This window comes from Carassius auratus, chromosome 47 (assembly GCF_003368295.1).
Source record: "Carassius auratus strain Wakin chromosome 47, ASM336829v1, whole genome shotgun sequence".
In the NCBI taxonomy this organism is placed as follows: Eukaryota; Metazoa; Chordata; class Actinopteri; order Cypriniformes; family Cyprinidae; genus Carassius; species Carassius auratus.
Window position 1 is genome coordinate 12,549,910 of NC_039289.1, and position 23,182 is coordinate 12,573,091.

At 37.9% G+C, this 23,182-nt stretch overlaps 1 protein-coding gene across 7 annotated transcripts in view; it reads left to right on the forward strand.

Annotated features, from left to right (window-relative positions):
* Nucleotides 1–23,182, forward strand: part of LOC113065145 (Fc receptor-like protein 5) — a 325,078-nt gene continuing 301,896 nt past the window's right edge. For 4 of the 7 annotated variants that reach the window (XM_026236355.1, XM_026236358.1, XM_026236357.1 and 1 more), the window contains exons 1-14: nt 1–335; nt 896–931; nt 3,796–4,068; nt 4,219–4,350; nt 6,435–6,605; nt 9,773–10,045; nt 10,176–10,307; nt 10,470–10,640; nt 13,909–14,181; nt 14,342–14,473; nt 14,636–14,806; nt 18,074–18,346; nt 18,419–18,550; nt 18,713–18,883. In XM_026236355.1, the coding sequence (XP_026092140.1) occupies nt 305–335; nt 896–931; nt 3,796–4,068; nt 4,219–4,350; nt 6,435–6,605; nt 9,773–10,045; nt 10,176–10,307; nt 10,470–10,640; nt 13,909–14,181; nt 14,342–14,473; nt 14,636–14,806; nt 18,074–18,346; nt 18,419–18,550; nt 18,713–18,883 (2,371 nt within the window). In that variant the 5' untranslated portion in view covers nt 1–304. Of the gene's footprint in view, nt 336–895; nt 932–3,795; nt 4,069–4,218; nt 4,351–6,434; nt 6,606–9,772; nt 10,046–10,175; nt 10,308–10,469; nt 10,641–13,908; nt 14,182–14,341; nt 14,474–14,635; nt 14,807–18,073; nt 18,347–18,418; nt 18,551–18,712; nt 18,884–22,426; nt 22,709–23,182 lie in introns of all 7 variants that reach the window. The other 3 variants (XM_026236361.1, XM_026236359.1, XM_026236360.1) reach the window with 1 other exon arrangement.

Here is a 23,182-nt window from a genome sequence, read left to right on the forward strand (position 1 = left end):
ATCATTCTTCCGGGATTGGGACGGGATTTTTTTTTGTTTTTTTGGGAGTGGGACTGGAGAGATTTGTAAATCCATGGATCATGACAACATTTCTGTAGAAAACTTGGATGTTAGTCAGTGTGACATTTTGTGAAATATATGTTACAAGATTATCAACATTATCAAAGATCTTCAGTAACACATGAAGTAAACTTGTGTGTCTTTAATCTGTCTGATGTTTCTAAAGATCTGACCACAGGTTTGAGGAAGTCTTGAGTCTTTAACACACTCTGTGTCTTTAAGCGTCTGACATCATTCAGTCAGTATGGAGCTCAGTCCACTTCCTCTTCTGCTCTGTGAGTATTATTCTCTCTTAATGTGTTTCAGTGGATAGTTATTATATGATGTAAATGATCAAGTGTTTTTGTGTTCCTAGATTTATGTATTTTCTGTCTGATCTCAGAGTTTCAAATCCAGCTGTAGTTCATGATATATGATGTATTCACTAAACTCAAATACGAGTGAAAGATGAGTTTGAGAGAGGAAGTGTGCAGTTAGTGCTGTTTGTGAAAGAGAAATGCTCTCTGTTGTGTTGTAGATCAGTGTGTTTGCTCAGTGATTCAGTTTTGTGATGTGTAATGCTGTTGAATCAGTTCTGTTGGTTTGTTTTGCAGTTATTGTTGCTGTTGTTGTAATATTCACTAGTTCACAGTTAGTAAGAGTTTGTCTTTATTCTTCTGCTCGTGATCAGACTGTTGGAGTGAAGTTCCCTAAACACTTCTCCGCTGTGATCAAATCTATAAAATACCAGTCAGATGATTTCATGTTTATCTAGACACATATACAGACCCAGTTAATCTTTATAATTATCAGCTCAATGTTCACATTGTAATGAGGTTTCTCTTTGTGTTTTTAGTGCTGATCTCAAACATCTTCTCTCAACATACTGAAGGTGAGTCGATTTGATTCATATCCAGTGGTGTCAAAAGTATTGGCATTCATTACTCAAGTAGAAGTATAGATACTAGGGTTTAAAAAGACTTTTGTAGAAGTTGAAGTATCAACTCAAGCTTTTTACTCAAGTAAAAGTGTAAAAGTACTGGTTTAAAAAACTACTTAAAGTATAAAAGTAAAAGTAATGTAAGGGGAAAAAAATGCCATTAAGAACAAAAGCTTAGGCCGCACCACAGGGGCCTATTGTGTACTACCCCACCGCCTCAAAAAACATTTTTCTAAAGGCCATAGGCCATAATGACTATAATGTTATATTAAAATGTTCATGCTGAAAAATTTGGGATGCACTAGGCTTCCTGTTTCAGCCGCATATATGAAAATACAAAAATGGTGTGCGCATCCCAAACATCCAATTAGGACGCAGGTGCAAGACAACTGAATGATATAGACAAATAAAGAAGTGAAGTCTGAACACTGAAAACTACTGCTCCAGAGGAATTTAATCAAGCAATGTTTCGACCTTCAGGTCTTCCTCAGCCGCATATATGCCCATTTAAAATGAACGCACTTTAGTACAATGCAAATACATTAAAGGACTAGAGATATGATGACTAGTTGCCAATAAGTATTGTTATGGTGCAAAAAGTCAAACTTCAGAGGCTTGTCATCAATAACTTGTGATTAATCAAAAACTAAAACTGAAAAAGAAATCATAATCCTGATACTTTCTTGATTGATAGCTTCTTGTATTTGGTACATACGTCTGCTATGTCCAGTGTTCGGGGGGGAACGAGTTACAAAGTTGGTATAGCCTACTTATCACAACATTGTCAATCACATCGTCAATCGAAAACGCTAATTTATTAAAACGTCTCGCTACCGAACTACCTACAGTAGCTTAATTTGTGGAGGACGAAGAAAAAGCACTCATTTGGTAAATGAGCCAGCGAGAAATAATAAGTTTTAAGTAGGGTCCAGTGCCTTTTCGATACTTTTAAAACGGTACCGACTCCTAAACGGTGCCTGAACCGATACTTAAAAAAAAAAGAACCACAAAAAAACTATGGATAACTTTAAAGAACATTACAAATATTTAAAATAAATCCATAGCTTGTTGTGCAAGTTGTGCTTCCCTTAATCTAAGGCTAATAAATGTATTTCACAATCTGGGTCATTATTTAATACAAAACCACACATAATGTTTCTACTGTATCTCTGTCAATCACTCTGATATTTAGTTAAGATGAGTGTTGTCTGTCACTGTCTTTAATCAGTTCTGTGAATTACTGTATGGTCATTCCTTATAAAGTAGCAACAATGTCGTTTTTAAAATACAGTACTGTGCAAAAGTCTTATGGAAAAATTGTATTTTCAACCCAAAAAGGGTTTTAAGCCAGTTATTTATATCTTTTGCTGTAGTGTGTCAGTAGGAAATATCAATTTGCCATTAATTTTAATAATAATCTAGTGCGATTTTGAATGCACAAGCAGTCTGACAACGGCAAAATGAATGTTTGGAAATGTAAACTGATATTTTATACTGACAAACTACAACAAAATATATAAATAACTGTCCGAACACCATTCTTTTAAGTGAAAATACTAACGTGTCTAAGACTTTTGCACAGTAGTGTATGTATAAAGTACGTATGATTAAATTAAGTATATTTAAGTAAGTGTAATTAAAGGATGTGTTCGTTCATATGTGTTAAGGGCTAGATTTTCGCTGGAGAAAACGGCTGTGGTGTGATGAGCGAAAACTTTACAGATGAGAAACCGACTGCTACCTCGTGACCTTTTGTAAACTGTATTTATGACAAAGAACTGCACAGATATGGATATTCTAACAATCTATCGATAAACACACCTTGTGTCCTCTGTTTGTTTAAGTGCGCATGCGCTGCTCCGTTCGCGGTCTGCGCCTCTGTGGATTGAAGAGCGCGCTGAAAGACGGAAGGAGACCGGTCTGACGCTGGTTTCATGTGAAATTTAAGCGATCGGATACCAGTTCCATACCCAACCCTACTTTTAAGAAATATATATTTTGATAAACGAACACAAAACTGTCTATGTCCTGGCTGGAGTGTGATGTGATTTATGTCACGTGCAGGTGCGATGGATCGCGTAAAGACCAATAGGGTGTCGGAATGGTATATGTTTATACTTCTCATCCAACCACAATCAAATTCACTACATCCGGATGGCGCGATTTATCTGGATAGGTTTTTTTTTTTTTAATGATGACAATCCGGAATGAAAACAAGCCGAAAATTAAATAGCAGTAACGAAGCTATTTTTAAAATGTAAGGAGTAGAAAGTACAGATACTTGCCTGAAAATGTAAGGAGTAGAAGTAAAAAGTCGGCTGAAAAATAATCACTCAAGTAAAGTATAGATACCCCAAATTTCTACTTAAGTACAGTAACGAAGTATTTGTACTTCGTTACTTGACACCTCTGTTCATATATTTCATGATATATGACTGATTCTACAGTAACTTACAAACTAAGTTAATGATTACTCACATTTTGCAATAATTATAAATGCACCTTTTTAACAAGTTGAATTATTAATGTAACAGTTCTGAGGCGTGACAAGATCAGTCTCAAAACCAGCAGACATGTTTCTTATATTCTCTGTGAAATCTAAATTTAGATCTTCTTCTGTTGGAAAACTTTCACAAATCATGTTTCAAAATCCTCAATGGTTGTATATTATTTATAGACAAATCTTAAATGACTATAACAGCAATAGAGAACAACACTTCAGTCTCATCTGATTTATGTGTGTTTTAGACTCAAGTATCTGTTCATACAGTAAAAGCAGTATGTTATTTTTATTGTGAATTGTTGTCATTGTACAGAAAACCCAAAAGCCACAGTGAGCATCAAACCTGCTCAACATGTGTTCAGAGGAGAGACAGTCACTCTCAGATGTGACGTATATAGTGAAGGAGTCACTAGCTGGCAGTACGTCTGGTATAAAGAAGGTTCAGGCCGTGTTTTCAGTGACCTACAGCAACACACATTCAGTCCTGTTACTGAGTCTGACGCAGGTAAATACTTCTGTATTGGAGCAGAGACAGGAGGATCACGAACATCACTCCTCAGTGATGAAGTTACACTGACAGTATCAGGTGAGTTTGATCATCTCTTCACACACACACACACACACACACACACACACACACACACACGCACACACACACACACACACACACACACACACACACACACACACACACACAAGTTTAACATGTTATTAATGAGTGATTTCTCATCTTCAGTTCCCAGAGCAGTGTTAAGTGTTTCTCCACAGAAGTGGTTGACTGAAGGAGATTCAGTGACTCTGATCTGTCAGGTTAATGGTTCGTCTACAGGCTGGACATTCAGCTGGTTCACTCTAACTCTCTCATCAGGTAAGATATAATGTGCTTCATGTAGTAACATCTGAATAAACTGACTTCATAAAGAAACAGAGAGATTAAAAATATTGACTCATTCTGAATTAGGGATGTCAAATTTCGATTATTTCCATGATCGATCGTCGTTTAAATTAACGATCAATTAATCGATTAATCGTTAACCATAATACTGCAAAATGTGTCTATTGCAGGCACGCAGTCAGCGGTATGACAGGATGTGCAAAAGCCACACACAAAACGCTTTCTCGCTTGAATTAATAAAGAGGTTTTAGTCTGAATAAAATGCTAGTAGCAGGATTACAAAATGAATAGATGCGATTATGATCATTTGATAAAATGAAGAGAGCGCGCCATACTTTTGAGGTCATTTTACTTTGTTGACAGTTTCCAATCCCGCACGAGAACGCTGAACGCGCCTCTTTAAATGGTTTGTGGTGCTCGTTGTTGTATTTTAAAGCACAATTGCAATGTTTTCAACTGACATTATTGTATAAAATTATCCGAAATGTGGAGCGCGTGTGACTGCGCTGCACATTAAGTGAACTACATCGGCGCTGCTGCACCAAAACACAGTTGCTCACATTAATTTGATCCTGCTGGATTCTGTCCTAGAAAATGTCAGATTTTTAAAAATCCGGCATACAGCGCATTAGATCGTGACAGTGCATGCGTGCAGACGAGGATGAGCGAGCGCGGCTTTGGCTAGATTTATTTTGAGGTTATTGCTTATGTCTCATTCGGCACAAATCGAAATGTTTCCATATTCGCAATGTATTTGAATGTTAAACTATTATTTATAATGTAAACTAGGCTTGTACTTAACACGCATTCGCATATAGACGGAAAAGATGATCCTCTTCATATGAGCAAAAACGCGCCCACACTTCTGTTTTAAATCCGTTAATCTTAATTAGCCTATTTAAGTCGGATATATTTCGCATAGCCGATTTAAAAAAAAAAACAACAAAAAAAAAACATGAAAACAAATTGTTATTTTTATTTTGGGCCTATTACTTAGTAGGCTATAAATTTTCCTTAAAGCATCCCATTTTGTCCCAGGGCTTAGAACCTGTGCCCTAGTCAGGTCCATGCAGAAACTTGTGAACGATGCTCGGCGTCACCGTTTAGTGACAGCAGTGAATGCTCCAGGAATGTGTCGGTCACAGCGCCTATTAATCGCTGTTTTGAATCCAGCAATTATTTATTTAGAAATGATAAGATCTGATTATGACAAGTGTGGTATAAAAGCTTTGTTTATTAGAGGAATAATAGGTTAACTGGACCCCATAGTCTTCATTTACGCGGCTTTGTTCTGGTTTGCCGGTTGGTCACGAATTTCCACAAATTCAGTATATTTAGGCATTGTTTCTTTTCCTAAATCTTCATAGTCTAACCCTCTAATTTCCCAGGTTTATTTTATTATCTTTCGCTTTTAATAACTGTTTTCGCATCTCTTACTGTGGTAAACATGGGAAGGGAAATTAAAGATTTCATGAATTAAGAATTCGTTCGATTTATTAATTTGTTCCCTTATTTCACTTAAATCATGGTTTATTTAGGGAACAAAATTAATGAAACATGGACAATTGCCACATTAATAATTCGTAGGAATGAATTAACAAGTTGTAGGAATGAATAGACTACCTGTCCTGTCACTGTGTCCCGCAGCCCTGCAAAGCGCACGATATAAAACAGTTATCTGATGAAATGATTAGTAACTACATTTCTATTGCATTTAATGTTGAAGAACTTTTATGTTGTTTCTATTTTAATGTACTTTAAAGTTTAAATCACATTAAAAGCTTAATTTGTACATTGTGAATGAATGATGATGCTTTTATATATCGTCACCGTCACTCACAGCCGCTTGCACGTGTTGAGTGCGCATGAGCCGCACGCAGCCCAACATTGAATCGGTTAACCGACCATCGATAGCCTTAATCGATTGCATCTCTTATCGACAATTAATCGATCATCGATTAATCGTTGACATCCCTATTCTGAATACTCTGATTATACCAACAACGGTCATTTAAGACTCATTTATTGAGGTAACTGCACATTTTCACTTCAAACAGACTACAGATATCATTATGATCTGCTCTCAGACAGCAGCAGAGGAGCTGGAGGAAACTACACTGTCAGTTCTGCTGATCTAAAACACACAGGAGTTTATGTGTGTTCAGCAGAGAGAGGAAAACCAGCATATAACTCAACCATCAGCAACACACAGCTACTGTGGGTCACTGGTGAGTTTAGACCCCTTCCCCTACCCCTACCCCTCTGTCTACCTCTTCCCCTTGTCTCTTGAAAGAGAGTGTCAAGGGGTAGGGGAGAAAATATTCCCTTAAACATAGACACATAAAAACTTACGTGTGGTAGCCTAGCTGGTCAGATAAATCTCCGTTGACAGCTTGGTTTGATGATATTTTTTATTATTTTTTGGCGCTTCTGACTGAAGTCCGTAGTACGGATGTGGACCGTATCTGCAAGACGACAGTCAAGCGAGACCCAACATTTACTTGGCACCTTTGGCGCTGTCGTAAAACGGAGCTCAAACGGACCAGTGCTGTAAGGGACCTTATAGCATCACAAAATGTTACTGTATAGTTTTGAAACACTGATAATATTGCTCAGCTTAATGACAATGCATTTATCTCATGCTCTAGATAGAAAAAAAAAAAAAATTGGCAGACAGGTAACCATGTTGTTTTGAAAATGTTTATTCCACGGAGTTCTTCACACAGTTTGAGAAAAGTATTTCGGATGTGGTCCACATCAGGTAGTCTCTGACAATCTAGGTCAAAACAGTGTTGGCTCAAATCCGTTTTGCAGATATGGGCCAGAGCAGTTTTTAGCCCTTTTTTAATGCAGTCGGCTCAGATATGTATCACAGATTCGGGCCACACCAGTGTAGCCTATGTCAAAACATGTGCAATGTAATTGATATCTGGGTTGGCTTTTAGTGTTTATTTCTCATGTGCTACAGTAAAGGTGATTAAACAATATCAGCAACACTAGTGTAAACAAATACAAATACATTTTTATCCATCATATCTTTTGGACTGAATAGCACAGACACTAAATTGTGGGGACGAGGTGTGATTTCGGCAATTGGCACACCAGTAAAAGCTTGGGTGCTCCCGGGTGGACAAATCAGTTCAGAATCAGATCAGAGGTGTTCACTGGTTAGTCAGAATTCGCTCTAAACTAAATGTTTTCACAGGTTTAATGAGTTCAACGCGCTCACAGATCTTCCCATTATAACAAGAAAAAAGGTTTCTCACATAATCCATTTCAAAATGAAAAACGATTTTGTTTGTCCATGAAAAATGTTTCAGGAATGACAAACGTGAGTGTAAAAAAAGACGCGAGTGAATCCACTAAATTGTTCTGCCAGTCATTGCTATGATTTACAGGAATAACGAGCAAAATATCTGACAATCTGGTGTCAAAAAAGAGCTGTGCATGAAGAGATGCAGAGTAAAATCAGAGTAACAAACTTACAGCAGCAAATCTGTGTGGCTGAATATATTAAGTATTTTATTATACCATTAATAATTAACTTATTTATTCATACTGTAGTACAAATATAAAAGTAACAGTAAAAAAAAAATATAGAAAATAATAATATTTGGTATAATACTCAATTTATATTAAGTCAAAAATCAAGTTGTGACAAAAGTGGAAATGGCAACTGTTTTCCCACCAAGAGACACATTTTTGTATCTGTATTTAAATTGAACCAAAAACAAACTTGTGTGTGTGAGTGTGTGTTCACTTCTCACTACTGTGTGCGTGTGTGTGTGTGTTTGTGTTCACTTCTCAATGCTGTGTGTGTGTGTATTTGTGTGTGTGTGTGTTCACTTCTCACTGCTGTGTGTGTGTGTGTGTTTGTGTTCACTTCTCACTGCTGTGTGTGTGTGTTCACTTCTCACTGCTGTGTGTGTGTGTGTTCACTTCTCAATGCTGTGTGTGTGTGTGTGTGTGTTTGTGTCCACTTCTCACTGCTGTGTGTGTGTGTGTGTGTGTGTGTGTGCACTTGGATGAGTTAAATATTGAGCAAAAATTCTGAGTTTGAGTCACCATACAGTACTTGGCCACATGTCACTTCACTTTCACTTATTAAAAAAAAAAAAACTAAAATATAACAAGTGTGGCACTAAAGTGTATGTATAAAGTACGTATGATTAAATTAAGTATATTTAAGTAAGTGTAATTAAAGGATGTGTTCGTTCATATGTGTTAAGGGCTAGATTTTCGCTGGAGAAAACGGCTGTGGTGTGATGAGCGAAAACTTTACAGATGAGAAACCGACTGCTACCTCGTGACCTTTTGTAAACTGTATTTATGACAAAGAACTGCACAGATATGGATATTCTAACAATCTATCGATAAACACACCTTGTGTCCTCTGTTTGTTTAAGTGCGCATGCGCTGCTCCGTTCGCGGTCTGCGCCTCTGTGGATTGAAGAGCGCGCTGAAAGACGGAAGGAGACCGGTCTGACGCTGGTTTCATGTGAAATTTAAGCGGACTGACTCTGAGGCGATCGGATACCGGTTCCATACCCAACCCTACTTTTAAGAAATATATATTTTGATAAACGAACACAAAACTGTCTATGTCCTGGCTGGACTGTGATGTGATTTATGTCACGTGCAGGTGCGATGGATCGCGTAAAGACCAATAGGGTGTCGGAATGGTATATGTTTATACTTCTCATCCAACCACAATCAAATTCACTACATCCGGATGGCGCGATTTATCTGGATAGGTTTTTTTTTTTTTTAATGATGACAATCCGGAATGAAAACAAGCCGAAAATTAAATAGCAGTAACGAAGCTATTTTTAAAATGTAAGGAGTAGAAAGTACAGATACTTGCCTGAAAATGTAAGGAGTAGAAGTAAAAAGTCGGCTGAAAAATAATCACTCAAGTAAAGTATAGATACCCCAAATTTCTACTTAAGTACAGTAACGAAGTATTTGTACTTCGTTACTTGACACCTCTGTTCATATATTTCATGATATATGACTGATTCTACAGTAACTTACAAACTAAGTTAATGATTACTCACATTTTGCAATAATTATAAATGCACCTTTTTAACAAGTTGAATTATTAATGTAACAGTTCTGAGGCGTGACAAGATCAGTCTCAAAACCAGCAGACATGTTTCTTATATTCTCTGTGAAATCTAAATTTAGATCTTCTTCTGTTGGAAAACTTTCACAAATCATGTTTCAAAATCCTCAATGGTTGTATATTATTTATAGACAAATCTTAAATGACTATAACAGCAATAGAGAACAACACTTCAGTCTCATCTGATTTATGTGTGTTTTAGACTCAAGTAACTGTTCACACAGTAAAAGCAGTATGTTATTTTTATTGTGAATTGTTGTCATTGTACAGAAAACCCAAAAGCCAGAGTGAGCATCAAACCTGCTCAACATGTGTTCAGAGGAGAGACAGTCACTCTCAGATGTGATGTATATAGTGAAGGAGTCAGTAGCTGGCAGTACGTCTGGTATAAAGAAGGTTCAGGCCGTGTTTTCAGTGACCTACAGCAACACACATTCAGTCCTGTTACTGAGTCTGACGCAGGTAAATACTTCTGTATTGGAGCAGAGACAGGAGGATCACGAACATCACGCCTCAGTGATGAAGTTACACTGACAGTATCAGGTGAGTTTGATCATCTCTTCACACACACACACACACACACACACACACACACACACACACACACACACACACACACACACACACACACACAAGTTTAACATGTTATTAATGAGTGATTTCTCATCTTCAGTTCCCAGAGCAGTGTTAAGTGTTTCTCCACAGAAGTGGTTGACTGAAGGAGATTCAGTGACTCTGATCTGTCAGGTTAATGGTTCCTCTACAGGCTGGACATTCAGCTGGTTCACTCTAACTCTCTCATCAGGTAAGATATAATGTGCTTCATGTAGTAACATCTGAATAAACTGACTTCATAAAGAAACAGAGAGATTAAAAATATTGAATCATTCTGAATACTCTGATTATACCAACAACCGTCATTTAAGACTCATTTATTGAGGTAACTGCACATTTTCACTTCAAACAGACTACAGATATCATTATGATCTGCTCTCAGACAGCAGCAGAGGAGCTGGAGGAAACTACACTGTCAGTTCTGCTGATCTAAAACACACAGGAGTTTATGCGTGTTCAGCAGAGAGAGGAAAACCAGCATATAACTCAGACATCAGCAACACACAGCTACTGTGGGTCACTGGTGAGTTTAGACCCCTTCCCCTACCCCTACCCCTCTGTCTACCTCTTCCCCTTGTCTCTTGAAAGAGAGTGTCAAGGGGTAGGGGAGAAAATATTCCCTTAAACATAGACACATAAAAACTTACGTGTGGTAGCCTAGCTGGTCAGATAAATCTCCGTTGACAGCTTGGTTTGATGATATTTTTTATTATTTTTTGGCGCTTCTGACTGAAGTCCGTAGTACGGATGTGGACCGTATCTGCAAGACGACAGTCAAGCGAGACCCAACGTTCACTTGGCACCTTTGGCGCTGTCGTAAAACGGAGCTCAAACGGACCAGTGCTGTAAGGGACCTTATAGCATCACAAAATGTTACTGTATAGTTTTGAAACACTGATAATATTGCTCAGCTTAATGACAATGCATTTATCTCATGCTCTAGATAGAAAAAAAAAAAAAAATTGGCAGACAGGTAACCATGTTGTTTTGAAAATGTTTACTCCACGGAGTTCTTCACACAGTTTGAGAAAAGTATTTCGGATGTGGTCCACATCAGGTAGTCTCTGACAATCTAGGTCAAAACAGTGTTGGCTCAAATCCGTTTTGCAGATATGGGCCAGAGCAGTTTTTAGCCCTTTTTTAATGCAGTCGGCTCAGATATGTATCACAGATTCGGGCCACACCAGTGTAGCCTATGTCAAAACATGTGCAATGTAATTGATATCTGGGTTGGCTTTTAGTGTTTATTTCTCATGTGCTACAGTAAAGGTGATTAAACAATATCAGCAACACTAGTGTAAACAAATACAAATACATTTTTATCCATCATATCTTTTGGACTGAATAGCACAGACACTAAATTGTGGGGACGAGGTGTGATTTCGGCAATTGGCACACCAGTAAAAGCTTGGGTGCTCCCGGGTGGACAAATCAGTTCAGAATCAGATCAGAGGTGTTCACTGGTTAGTCAGAATTCGCTCTAAACTAAATGTTTTCACAGGTTTAATGAGTTCAACGCGCTCACAGATCTTCCCATTATAACAAGAAAAAAGGTTTCTCACATAATCCATTTCAAAATGAAAAACGATTTTGTTTGTCCATGAAAAATGTTTCAGGAATGACAAACGTGAGTGTAAAAAAAGACGCGAGTGAATCCACTAAATTGTTCTGCCAGTCATTGCTATGATTTACAGGAATAACGAGCAAAATATCTGACAATCTGGTGTCAAAAAAGAGCTGTGCATGAAGAGATGCAGAGTAAAATCAGAGTAACAAACTTACAGCAGCAAATCTGTGTGGCTGAATATATTAAGTATTTTATTATACCATTAATAATTAACTTATTTATTCATACTGTAGTACAAATATAAAAGTAACAGTAAAAAAAAAATATAGAAAATAATAATATTTGGTATAATACTCAATTTATATTAAGTCAAAAATCAAGTTGTGACAAAAGTGGAAATGGCAACTGTTTTCCCACCAAGAGACACATTTTTGTATCTGTATTTAAATTGAACCAAAAACAAACTTGTGTGTGTGAGTGTGTGTTCACTTCTCACTACTGTGTGCGTGTGTGTGTGTGTTTGTGTTCACTTCTCAATGCTGTGTGTGTGTGTATTTGTGTGTGTGTGTGTTCACTTCTCACTGCTGTGTGTGTGTGTGTTTGTGTTCACTTCTCACTGCTGTGTGTGTGTGTTCACTTCTCACTGCTGTGTGTGTGTGTGTTCACTTCTCAATGCTGTGTGTGTGTGTGTGTATTTGTGTGTGTGTTCACTTCTCACTACTGTGTGTGTGTGTGTGTGTGTTCACTTCTCACTGCTGTGTGTGTGTGTGTTCACTTCTCAATGCTGTGTGTGTGTGTGTGTGTGTGTGTTTGTGTCCACTTCTCACTGCTGTGCGTGTGTGTGTGTGTGCACTTGGATGAGTTAAATATTGAGCAAAAATTCTGAGTTTGAGTCACCATACAGTACTTGGCCACATGTCACTTCACTTTCACTTATTAAAAAAAAAAAACTAAAATATAACAACTGTGGCACTAAAGTGTATGTATAAAGTACCTATGATTAAATTAAGTATATTTAAGTAAGTGTAATTAAAGGATGTGTTCGTTCATATGTGTTAAGGGCTAGATTTTCGCTGGAGAAAACGGCTGTGGTGTGATGAGCGAAAACTTTACAGATGAGAAACCGACTGCTACCTCGTGACCTTTTGTAAACTGTATTTATGACAAAGAACTGCACAGATATGGATATTCTAACAATCTATCGATAAACACACCTTGTGTCCTCTGTTTGTTTAAGTGCGCATGCGCTGCTCCGTTCGCGGTCTGCGCCTCTGTGGATTGAAGAGCGCGCTGAAAGACGGAAGGAGACCGGTCTGACGCTGGTTTCATGTGAAATTTAAGCGGACTGACTCTGAGGCGATCGGATACCGGTTCCATACCCAACCCTACTTTTAAGAAATATATATTTTGATAAACGAACACAAAACTGTCTATGTCCTGGCTGGACTGTGATGTGATTTATGTCACGTGCAGGTGCGATGGATCGCGTAAAGACCAATAGGGTGTCGGAATGGTATATGTTTATACTTCTCATCCAACCACAATCAAATTCACTACATCCGGATGGCGCGATTTATCTGGATAGGTTTTTTTTTTTTTTAATGATGACAATCCGGAATGAAAACAAGCCGAAAATTAAATAGCAGTAACGAAGCTATTTTTAAAATGTAAGGAGTAGAAAGTACAGATACTTGCCTGAAAATGTAAGGAGTAGAAGTAAAAAGTCGGCTGAAAAATAATCACTCAAGTAAAGTATAGATACCCCAAATTTCTACTTAAGTACAGTAACGAAGTATTTGTACTTCGTTACTTGACACCTCTGTTCATATATTTCATGATATATGACTGATTCTACAGTAACTTTCAAACTAAGTTAATGATTACTCACATTTTGCAATAATTATAAATGCACCTTTTTAACAAGTTGAATTATTAATGTGACAGTTCTGAGTCGTGACAAGATCAGTCTCAAAACCAGCAGACATGTTTCTTATATTCTCTGTGAAATCTAAATTTAGATCTTCTTCTGTTGGAAAACTTTCACAAATCATGTTTCAAAATCCTCAATGGTTGTATATTATTTATAGACAAATCTTAAATGACTATAACAGCAATAGAGAACAACACTTCAGTCTCATCTGATTTATGTGTGTTAGACTCAAGTATCTGTTCATACAGTAAAAGCAGTATGTTATTTTTATTGTGAATTGTTGTCATTGTACAGAAAACCCAAAAGCCAGAGTGAGCATCAAACCTGCTCAACATGTGTTCAGAGGAGAGACAGTCACTCTCAGATGTGATGTATATAGTGAAGGAGTCACTAGCTGGCAGTACGTCTGGTATAAAGAAGGTTCAGGCCGTGTTTTCAGTGACCTACAGCAACACACATTCAGTCCTGTTACTGAGTCTGACGCAGGTAAATACTTCTGTATTGGAGCAGAGACAGGAGGATCACGAACATCACGCCTCAGTGATGAAGTTACACTGACAGTATCAGGTGAGTTTGATCATCTCTTCACACACACACACACACACACACACACACACACACACACACACACACACACACACACACACACACACACACACACACACACACACACACACACACACACACAAGTTTAACATGTTGTTAATGAGTGATTTCTCATCTTCAGTTCCCAGAGCAGTGTTAAGTGTTTCTCCACAGAAGTGGTTGACTGAAGGAGATTCAGTGACTCTGATCTGTCAGGTTAATGGTTCCTCTACAGGCTGGACATTCAGCTGGTTCACTCTAACTCTCTCATCAGGTAAGATATAATGTGCTTCATGTAGTAACATCTGAATAAACTGACTTCATAAAGAAACAGAGAGATTAAAAATATTGAATCATTCTGAATACTCTGATTATACCAACAACCGTCATTTAAGACTCATTTATTGAGGTAACGGCACATTTTCACTTCATACAGACAACAGCAATCATTATGATCTGCTCTCAGACAGCAGCAGAGGAGCTGGAGGAAACTACACTGTCAGTTCTGCTGATCTAAAACACACAGGAGTTTATGCGTGTTCAGCAGAGAGAGGAAAACCAGCCTTTAACTCAACCATCAGCAACACACAGCTACTGTGGGTCACTGGTGAGTTTAGACCCCTTCCCCTACCCCTACCCCTCTGTCTACCTCTTCCCCTTGTCTCTTGAAAGAGAGTGTCAAGGGGTAGGGGAGAAAATATTCCCTTAAACATAGACACATAAAAACTTACGTGTGGTAGCCTAGCTGGTCAGATAAATCTCCGTTGACAGCTTGGTTTGATGATATTTTTTATTATTTTTTGGCGCTTCTGACTGAAGTCCGTAGTACGGATGTGGACCGTATCTGCAAGACGACAGTCAAGCGAGACCCAACATTTACTTGGCACCTTTGGCGCTGTCGTAAAACGGAGCTCAAACGGACCAGTGCTGTAACGGACCTTATAGCATCACAAAATGTTACTGTATAGTTTTGAAACACTGATAATATTGCTCAGCTTAATGACAATGCATTTATCTCATGCTCTAGATAGAAAAAAAAAAAAAAATTGGCAGACAGGTAACCATGTTGTTTTGAAAATGTTTACTCCACGGAGTTCTTCACACAGTTTGAGAAAAGTATTTCGGATGTGGTCCACATCAGGTAGTCTCTGACAATCTAGGTCAAAACAGTGTTGGCTCAAATCCGTTTTGCAGATATGGGCCAGAGCAGTTTTTAGCCCTTTTTTAATGCAGTCGGCTCAGATATGTATCACAGATTCGGGCCACACCAGTGTAGCCTATGTCAAAACATGTGCAATGTAATTGATATCTGGGTTGGCTTTTAGTGTTTGTTTCTCATGTGCTACAGTAAAGGTGATTAAACAATATCAGCAACACTAGTGTAAACAAATACAAATACATTTTTATCCATCATATCTTTTGGACTGAATAGCACAGACACTAAATTGTGGGGACGAGGTGTGATTTCGGCAATTGGCACACCAGTAAAAGCTTGGGTGCTCCCGGGTGGACAAATCAGTTCAGAATCAGATCAGAGGTGTTCACTGGTTAGTCAGAATTCGCTCTAAACTAAATGTTTTCACAGGTTTAATGAGTTCAACGCGCTCACAGATCTTCCCATTATAACAAGAAAAAAGGTTTCTCACATAATCCATTTCAAAATGAAAAACGATTTTGTTTGTCCATGAAAAATGTTTCAGGAATGACAAACGTGAGTGTAAAAAAAGACGCGAGTGAATCCACTAAATTGTTCTGCCAGTCATTGCTATGATTTACAGGAATAACGAGCAAAATATCTGACAATCTGGTGTCAAAAAAGAGCTGTGCATGAAGAGATGCAGAGTAAAATCAGAGTAACAAACTTACAGCAGCAAATCTGTGTGGCTGAATATATTAAGTATTTTATTATACCATTAATAATTAACTTATTTATTCATACTGTAGTACAAATATAAAAGTAACAGTAAAAAAAAATATAGAAAATAATAATATTTGGTATAATACTCAATTTATATTAAGTCAAAAATCAAGTTGTGACAAAAGTGTAAATGGCAACTGTTTTCCCACCAAGAGACACATTTTTGTATCTGTATTTAAATTGAACCAAAAACAAACTTGTGTGTGTGAGTGTGTGTTCACTTCTCACTACTGTGTGCGTGTGTGTGTGTGTTTGTGTTCACTTCTCAATGCTGTGTGTGTGTGTATTTGTGTGTGTGTGTGTTCACTTCTCACTGCTGTGTGTGTGTGTGTTTGTGTTCACTTCTCACTGCTGTGTGTGTGTGTTCACTTCTCACTGCTGTGTGTGTTCACTTCTCAATGCTGTGTGTGTGTGTGTGTATTTGTGTGTGTGTTCACTTCTCACTACTGTGTGTGTGTGTGTGTGTGTGTGTTCACTTCTCACTGCTGTGTGTGTGTGTGTTCACTTCTCAATGCTGTGTGTGTGTGTGTGTTTGTGTCCACTTCTCACTGCTGTGTGTGTGTGTGTGTGTGTGTGTGCACTTGGATGAGTTAAATATTGAGCAAAAATTCTGAGTTTGAGTCACCATACAGTACTTGGCCACATGTCACTTCACTTTCACTTATAAAAAAAAAAAAACTAAAATATAACAACTGTGGCACTAAAGTGTATGTATAAAGTACGTATGATTAAATTAAGTATATTTAAGTAAGTGTAATTAAAGGATGTGTTCGTTCATATGTGTTAAGGGCTAGATTTTCGCTGGAGAAAACGGCTGTGGTGTGATGAGCGAAAACTTTACAGATGAGAAACCGACTGCTACCTCGTGACCTTTTGTAAACTGTATTTATGACAAAGAACTGCACAGATATGGATATTCTAACAATCTATCGATAAACACACCTTGTGTCCTCTGTTTGTTTAAGTGCGCATGCGCTGCTCCGTTCGCGGTCTGCGCCTCTGTGGATTGAAGAGCGCGCTGAAAGACGGAAGGAGACCGGTCTGACGCTGGTTTCATGTGAAATTTAAGCGGACTGACTCTGAGGCGATCGGATACCGGTTCCATACCCAACCCTACTTTTAAGAAATATATATTTTGATAAACGAACACAAAACTGTCTATGTCCTGGCTGGAGTGTGATGTGATTTGTGTCACGTGCAGGTGCGATGGATCGCGTAAAGACCAATAGGGTGTCGGAATGGTATATGTTTATACTTCTCATCCAACCACAATCAAATTCACTACATCCGGATGGCGCGATTTATCTGGATAGGTTTTTTTTTTTTTTTTAATGATGACAATCCGGAATGAAAACAAGCCGAAAATTAAATAGCAGTAACGAAGCTATTTTTAAAATGTAAGGAGTAGAAAGTACAGATACTTGCCTGAAAATGTAAGGAGTAGAAGTAAAAAGTCGGCTGAAAAATAATCACTCAAGTAAAGTATAGATACCCCAAATTTCTACTTAAGTACAGTAACGAAGTATTTGTACTTCGTTACTTGACACCTCTGTTCATATATTTCATGATATATGACTGATTCTACAGTAACTTACAAACTAAGTTAATGATTACTCACATTTTGCAATAATTATAAATGCACCTTTTTAACAAGTTGAATTATTAATGTGACAGTTCTGAGGCGTGACAAGATCAGTCTCAAAACCAGCAGACATGTTTCTTATATTCTCTGTGAAATCTAAATTTAGATCTTCTTCTGTTGGAAAACTTTCACAAATCATGTTTCAAAATCCTCAATGGTTGTATATTATTTATAGACAAATCTTAAATGACTATAACAGCAATAGAGAACAACACTTCAGTCTCATCTGATTTATGTGTGTTTTAGACTCAAGTAACTGTTCACACAGTAAAAGCAGTATGTTATTTTTATTGTGAATTGTTGTCATTGTACAGAAAACCCAAAAGCCACAGTGAGCATCAAACCTGCTCAACATGTGTTCAGAGGAGAGACAGTCACTCTCAGATGTGACGTATATAGTGAAGGAGTCACTAGCTGGCAGTACGTCTGGTATAAAGAAGGTTCAGGCCGTGTTTTCAGTGACCTACAGCAACACACATTCAGTCCTGTTACTGAGTCTGACGCAGGTAAATACTTCTGTTATGGAGCAGAGAGAGGAGGATCACGAACATCACACCGCAGTGATAAAGTTACACTGACAGTATCAGGTGAGATTGATCATCTCTTCACATACACACACAAGTTTAACATGTTATTAATGAGTGATTTCTCATCTTCAGTTCCCAGAGCAGTGTTAAGTGTTTCTCCACAGAAGTGGTTGACTGAAGGAGATTCAGTGACTCTGATCTGTCAGGTTAATGGTTCCTCTACAGGCTGGACATTCAGCTGGTTCACTCTAACTCTCTCATCAGGTAAGATATAATGTGCTTCATGTAGTAACATCTGAATAAACTGACTTCATAAAGAAACAGAGAGATTAAAAATATTGAATCATTCTGAATACTCTTATTATACCAACAACGGTCATTTAAGACTCATTTCTTGAGGTAACTGCACATTTTCACTTCATCCAGACAACAGCAGTCTTTATAAGCGTCTCTCAGACAGCAGCAGAGGAGCTGGAGGAAACTACACTGTCAGTTCTGCTGATCTAAAACACACAGGAGTTTATGCGTGTTCAGCAGAGAGAGGAAAACCAGCATATAACTCAACCATCAGCAACACACAGCTACTGTGGGTCACTGGTGAGTTTAGACCCCTTCCCCTACCCCTACCCCTCTGTCTACCTCTTCCCCTTGTCTCTTGAAAGAGAGTGTCAAGGGGTAGGGGAGAAAATATTCCCTTAAACATAGACACATAAAAACTTACGTGTGGTAGCCTAGCTGGTCAGATAAATCTCCGTTGACAGCTTGGTTTGATGATATTTTTTATTATTTTTTGGCGCTTCTGACTGAAGTCCGTAGTACGGATGTGGACCGTATCTGCAAGACGACAGTCAAGCGAGACCCAACATTTACTTGGCACCTTTGGCGCTGTCGTAAAACGGAGCTCAAACGGACCAGTGCTGTAAGGGACCTTATAGCATCACAAAATGTTACTGTATAGTTTTGAAACACTGATAATATTGCTCAGCTTAATGACAATGCATTTATCTCATGCTCTAGATAGAAAAAAAAAAAAAATTGGCAGACAGGTAACCATGTTGTTTTGAAAATGTTTATTCCACGGAGTTCTTCACTCAGTTTGAGAAAAGTATTTCGGATGTGGTCCACATCAGGTAGTCTCTGACAATCTAGGTCAAAACAGTGTTGGCTCAAATCCGTTTTGCAGATATGAGCCGGAGCAGTTTTTAGCCCTTTTTTAATGCAGTCGGCTCAGATATGTATCACAGATTCGGGCCACACCAGTGTAGCCTATGTCAAAACATGTGCAATGTAATTGCTATCTGGGTTGGCTTTTAGTGTTTGTTTCTCATGTGCTACAGTAAAGGTGATTAAACAATATCAGCAACACTAGTGTAAACAAATACAAATACATTTTTATCCATCATATCTTTTGGACTGAATAGCACAGACACTAAATTGTGGGGACGAGGTGTGATTTCGGCAATTGGCACACCAGTAAAAGCTTGGGTGCTCCCGGGTGGACAAATCAGTTCAGAATCAGATCAGAGGTGTTCACTGGTTAGTCAGAATTCGCTCTAAACTAAATGTTTTCACAGGTTTAATGAGTTCAACGCGCTCACAGATCTTCCCATTATAACAAGAAAAAAGGTTTCTCACATAATCCATTTCAAAATGAAAAACGATTTTGTTTGTCCATGAAAAATGTTTCAGGAATGACAAACGTGAGTGTAAAAAAAGACGCGAGTGAATCCACTAAATTGTTCTGCCAGTCATTGCTATGATTTACAGGAATAACGAGCAAAATATCTGACAATCTGGTGTCAAAAAAGAGCTGTGCATGAAGAGATGCAGAGTAAAATCAGAGTAACAAACTTACAGCAGCAAATCTGTGTGGCTGAATATATTAAGTATTTTATTATACCATTAATAATTAACTTATTTATTCATACTGTAGTACAAATAAAAATAACAGTAAAAAAAATAGAAAATAATAATATTTGGTATAATACTCAATTTATATTAAGTCAAAAATGAAGTTGTGACAAAAGTGGAAATGGCAACTGTTTTCCCACCAAGAGACACATTTTTGTATCTGTATTTAAATTGAACCAAAAACAAACTTGTGTGTGTGAGTGTGTGTTCACTTCTCACTACTGTGTGCGTGTGTGTGTGTGTTTGTGTTCACTTCTCAATGCTGTGTGTGTGTGTATTTGTGTGTGTGTGTGTTCACTTCTCACTGCTGTGTGTGTGTGTGTTTGTGTTCACTTCTCACTGCTGTGTGTGTGTGTTCACTTCTCACTGCTGTGTGTGTGTGTGTTCACTTCTCAATGCTGTGTGTGTGTGTGTGTGTATTTGTGTGTGTGTTCACTTCTCACTACTGTGTGTGTGTGTGTGTGTGTGTGTTCACTTCTCACTGCTGTGTGTGTGTGTGTTCACTTCTCAATGCTGTGTGTGTGTGTGTGTGTGTTTGTGTCCACTTCTCACTGCTGTGCGTGTGTGTGTGTGTGTGTGCACTTGGATGAGTTAAATATTGAGCAAAAATTCTGAGTTTGAGTCACCATACAGTACTTGGCCACATGTCACTTCACTTTCACTTATTAAAAAAAAAAACTAAAATATAACAACTGTGGCACTAAAGTGTTACTTACACAAGTGGACTTGAGGGAACATAATTAAGTGTATAATCTGACCCAGGGGGCGGCTAGGGGTGGGCTAAGGGGGATGGAGCCCCGAATGTTTTTATTACCACCATGCCATCAATGAGTTTTAATGCCCAATAAAATAATTTATATTACAATTTAAATAAATATCTCTCCACTCTCAGGTCTACAGTGTCTGTCAATTTAAGTGTTGTTATTCTCACCCGACGAAAACCGCCCACTGAGTCTAGTGCTTCTGACTGACATGGAAACTGGCCAACCATCGATGAGCGTCTGTACGATCAGCCAATGAAATTAGATCTTTTGGAGCAAGGCGGTTTGTTGGTGTGTAGTATTGTACTAGATACATTTATTAGAAAATTAAAATGGATATTTCAAAATTCTTCAAAAAGAGGAAGTAAAACACCCACAGGCAACACTTGAATGCCAAGATACATCAGCTTCAGGTATCTGTGAATTTATTTTTCCGTTTTAAATTGTCTCTGATTTAAACGTTACATTTTGAACATCTAACAGTTAACGGTTGCGCAGCAGTCTTTAGGACACACACACACACACACACACACACACACACACACACACACACACACACACACACACACACACACACACACACACACAGAGCGGTTATAATGTTTGGTTAGCACGGTCTGTTGCAGACTTTTCTGTCTGGGCAACAATGCAATAAACAAGATAATGAAAAAGACATATTTCGAAAGGAAATGGTTCCAAACAAAGCTTGTTGTTGTGCTCTGCAGCAACACACAGCGGTGTTAACTGAATAAATTTGCTTGAGTAAATGATTCACTGACCCATTCATAAAAACAGTTGCTTACTTTTTTCTGAATGAATCATCCGTTTCTAACGAATCCATTGATTAAATGACCGACTCACTCATTAAGGCAGTGGCATGCTGCCACCTAGTGGCAATTCTAATTTTTTTTAATCATTTCATATTTCTGTATTCCGAATTTTATATTTGATGGATTTTTCTGGGCTAAGCCCCGGATCTCCACTCACCCTAGAACCGGCCCTGATCTGACCTATTTAATAAATGGTGTTTTAATTGTGAAATTCCATTTTAATATTTCATCTCATTGACCACACCTTGATTCCAGGTCCACACAACAGCACAGGTCACTCCATCAATGTGCACATCAGCAGTTTTTATAGGATGGACCGTATAAACACTCAATCAATCATTTTAGAGTTTAGTGATAATTTAGAGTTTAGTAAAATGCCTAGTAACATCTTATGGAGGTTTTTATCACAGTTGTCTTTGGCTTGCTGACAAATACAGTATATTAAGGTGTAATTTTGATTATGAATTTTAAATAGAAATACTATTTAATACTATAGTGATGCCTTATGGTTTTCAGATATTACAACTTTAATATTAATCTGAAAAGCTGCTTTGAAACTATTTAGTCTGTGTGAAGTGTTAGATCAATAAAAGTGTCTTGAGTTGATTTCTGAAGTGTAGTTGTAATTGTCTTCTCAGGTGTTTCTCCTCCAGTCTCTCTGATCGTCAGTCCCAGCAGAACTCAACACTTCACATTTGTCTCTCTCTCTCTGAGCTGTGAGGAGAAGAGTAACTCTGGTGGGTGGAGAATGAGAAGATACACAGACAGATGGGGGCTGGAAGATTGTTCATCATCAGTGTGGAGATCACAAACAGGATCTACATGTACAATCAGCTCCACCAGCACAGAAGAGACTGGAGTGTACTGGTGTGAGTCTGAATCTGGAGAGAAAACTCATCCTGTTAATATCACTGTACACCGTGAGTCTGTGTTTCTGTGTTTATTCAGTTCACAAAGACCTCATTTTATGATCTCAATTCATTCATCCATTCAATCTCATTCCTAAATGCCAACGAGTCTGCAAGACTATTAACCCTTTGAGGATTAGACCATTGCTCAACCTCTGAGTTTAATCATTAAAAAAATTTAAATGATTGTGATTCTCAGTTTATCCAGAACCGTGCAGCTCTTGTTTGTTTATTTACCCTCATGTCACGTAAACAAATAAATGTTTATTTGTTATTTGTTTACATATCTACTCTTGTTCTATATCTACTCTTGCAAATAATTAAATTAGCTTTTGGTGTGCACACACTATTAGATCTTCCTCGTCTGTTTCTCTTGTTATTCCTGCTGTTCATTTCCTCCTGTGCTGCTCCTCGACTCTGGAAATCTCTTCCACACAGTGCTTGTGATAGTTATTATTTTCTTACTTTTCAAATCTTCATATTTTT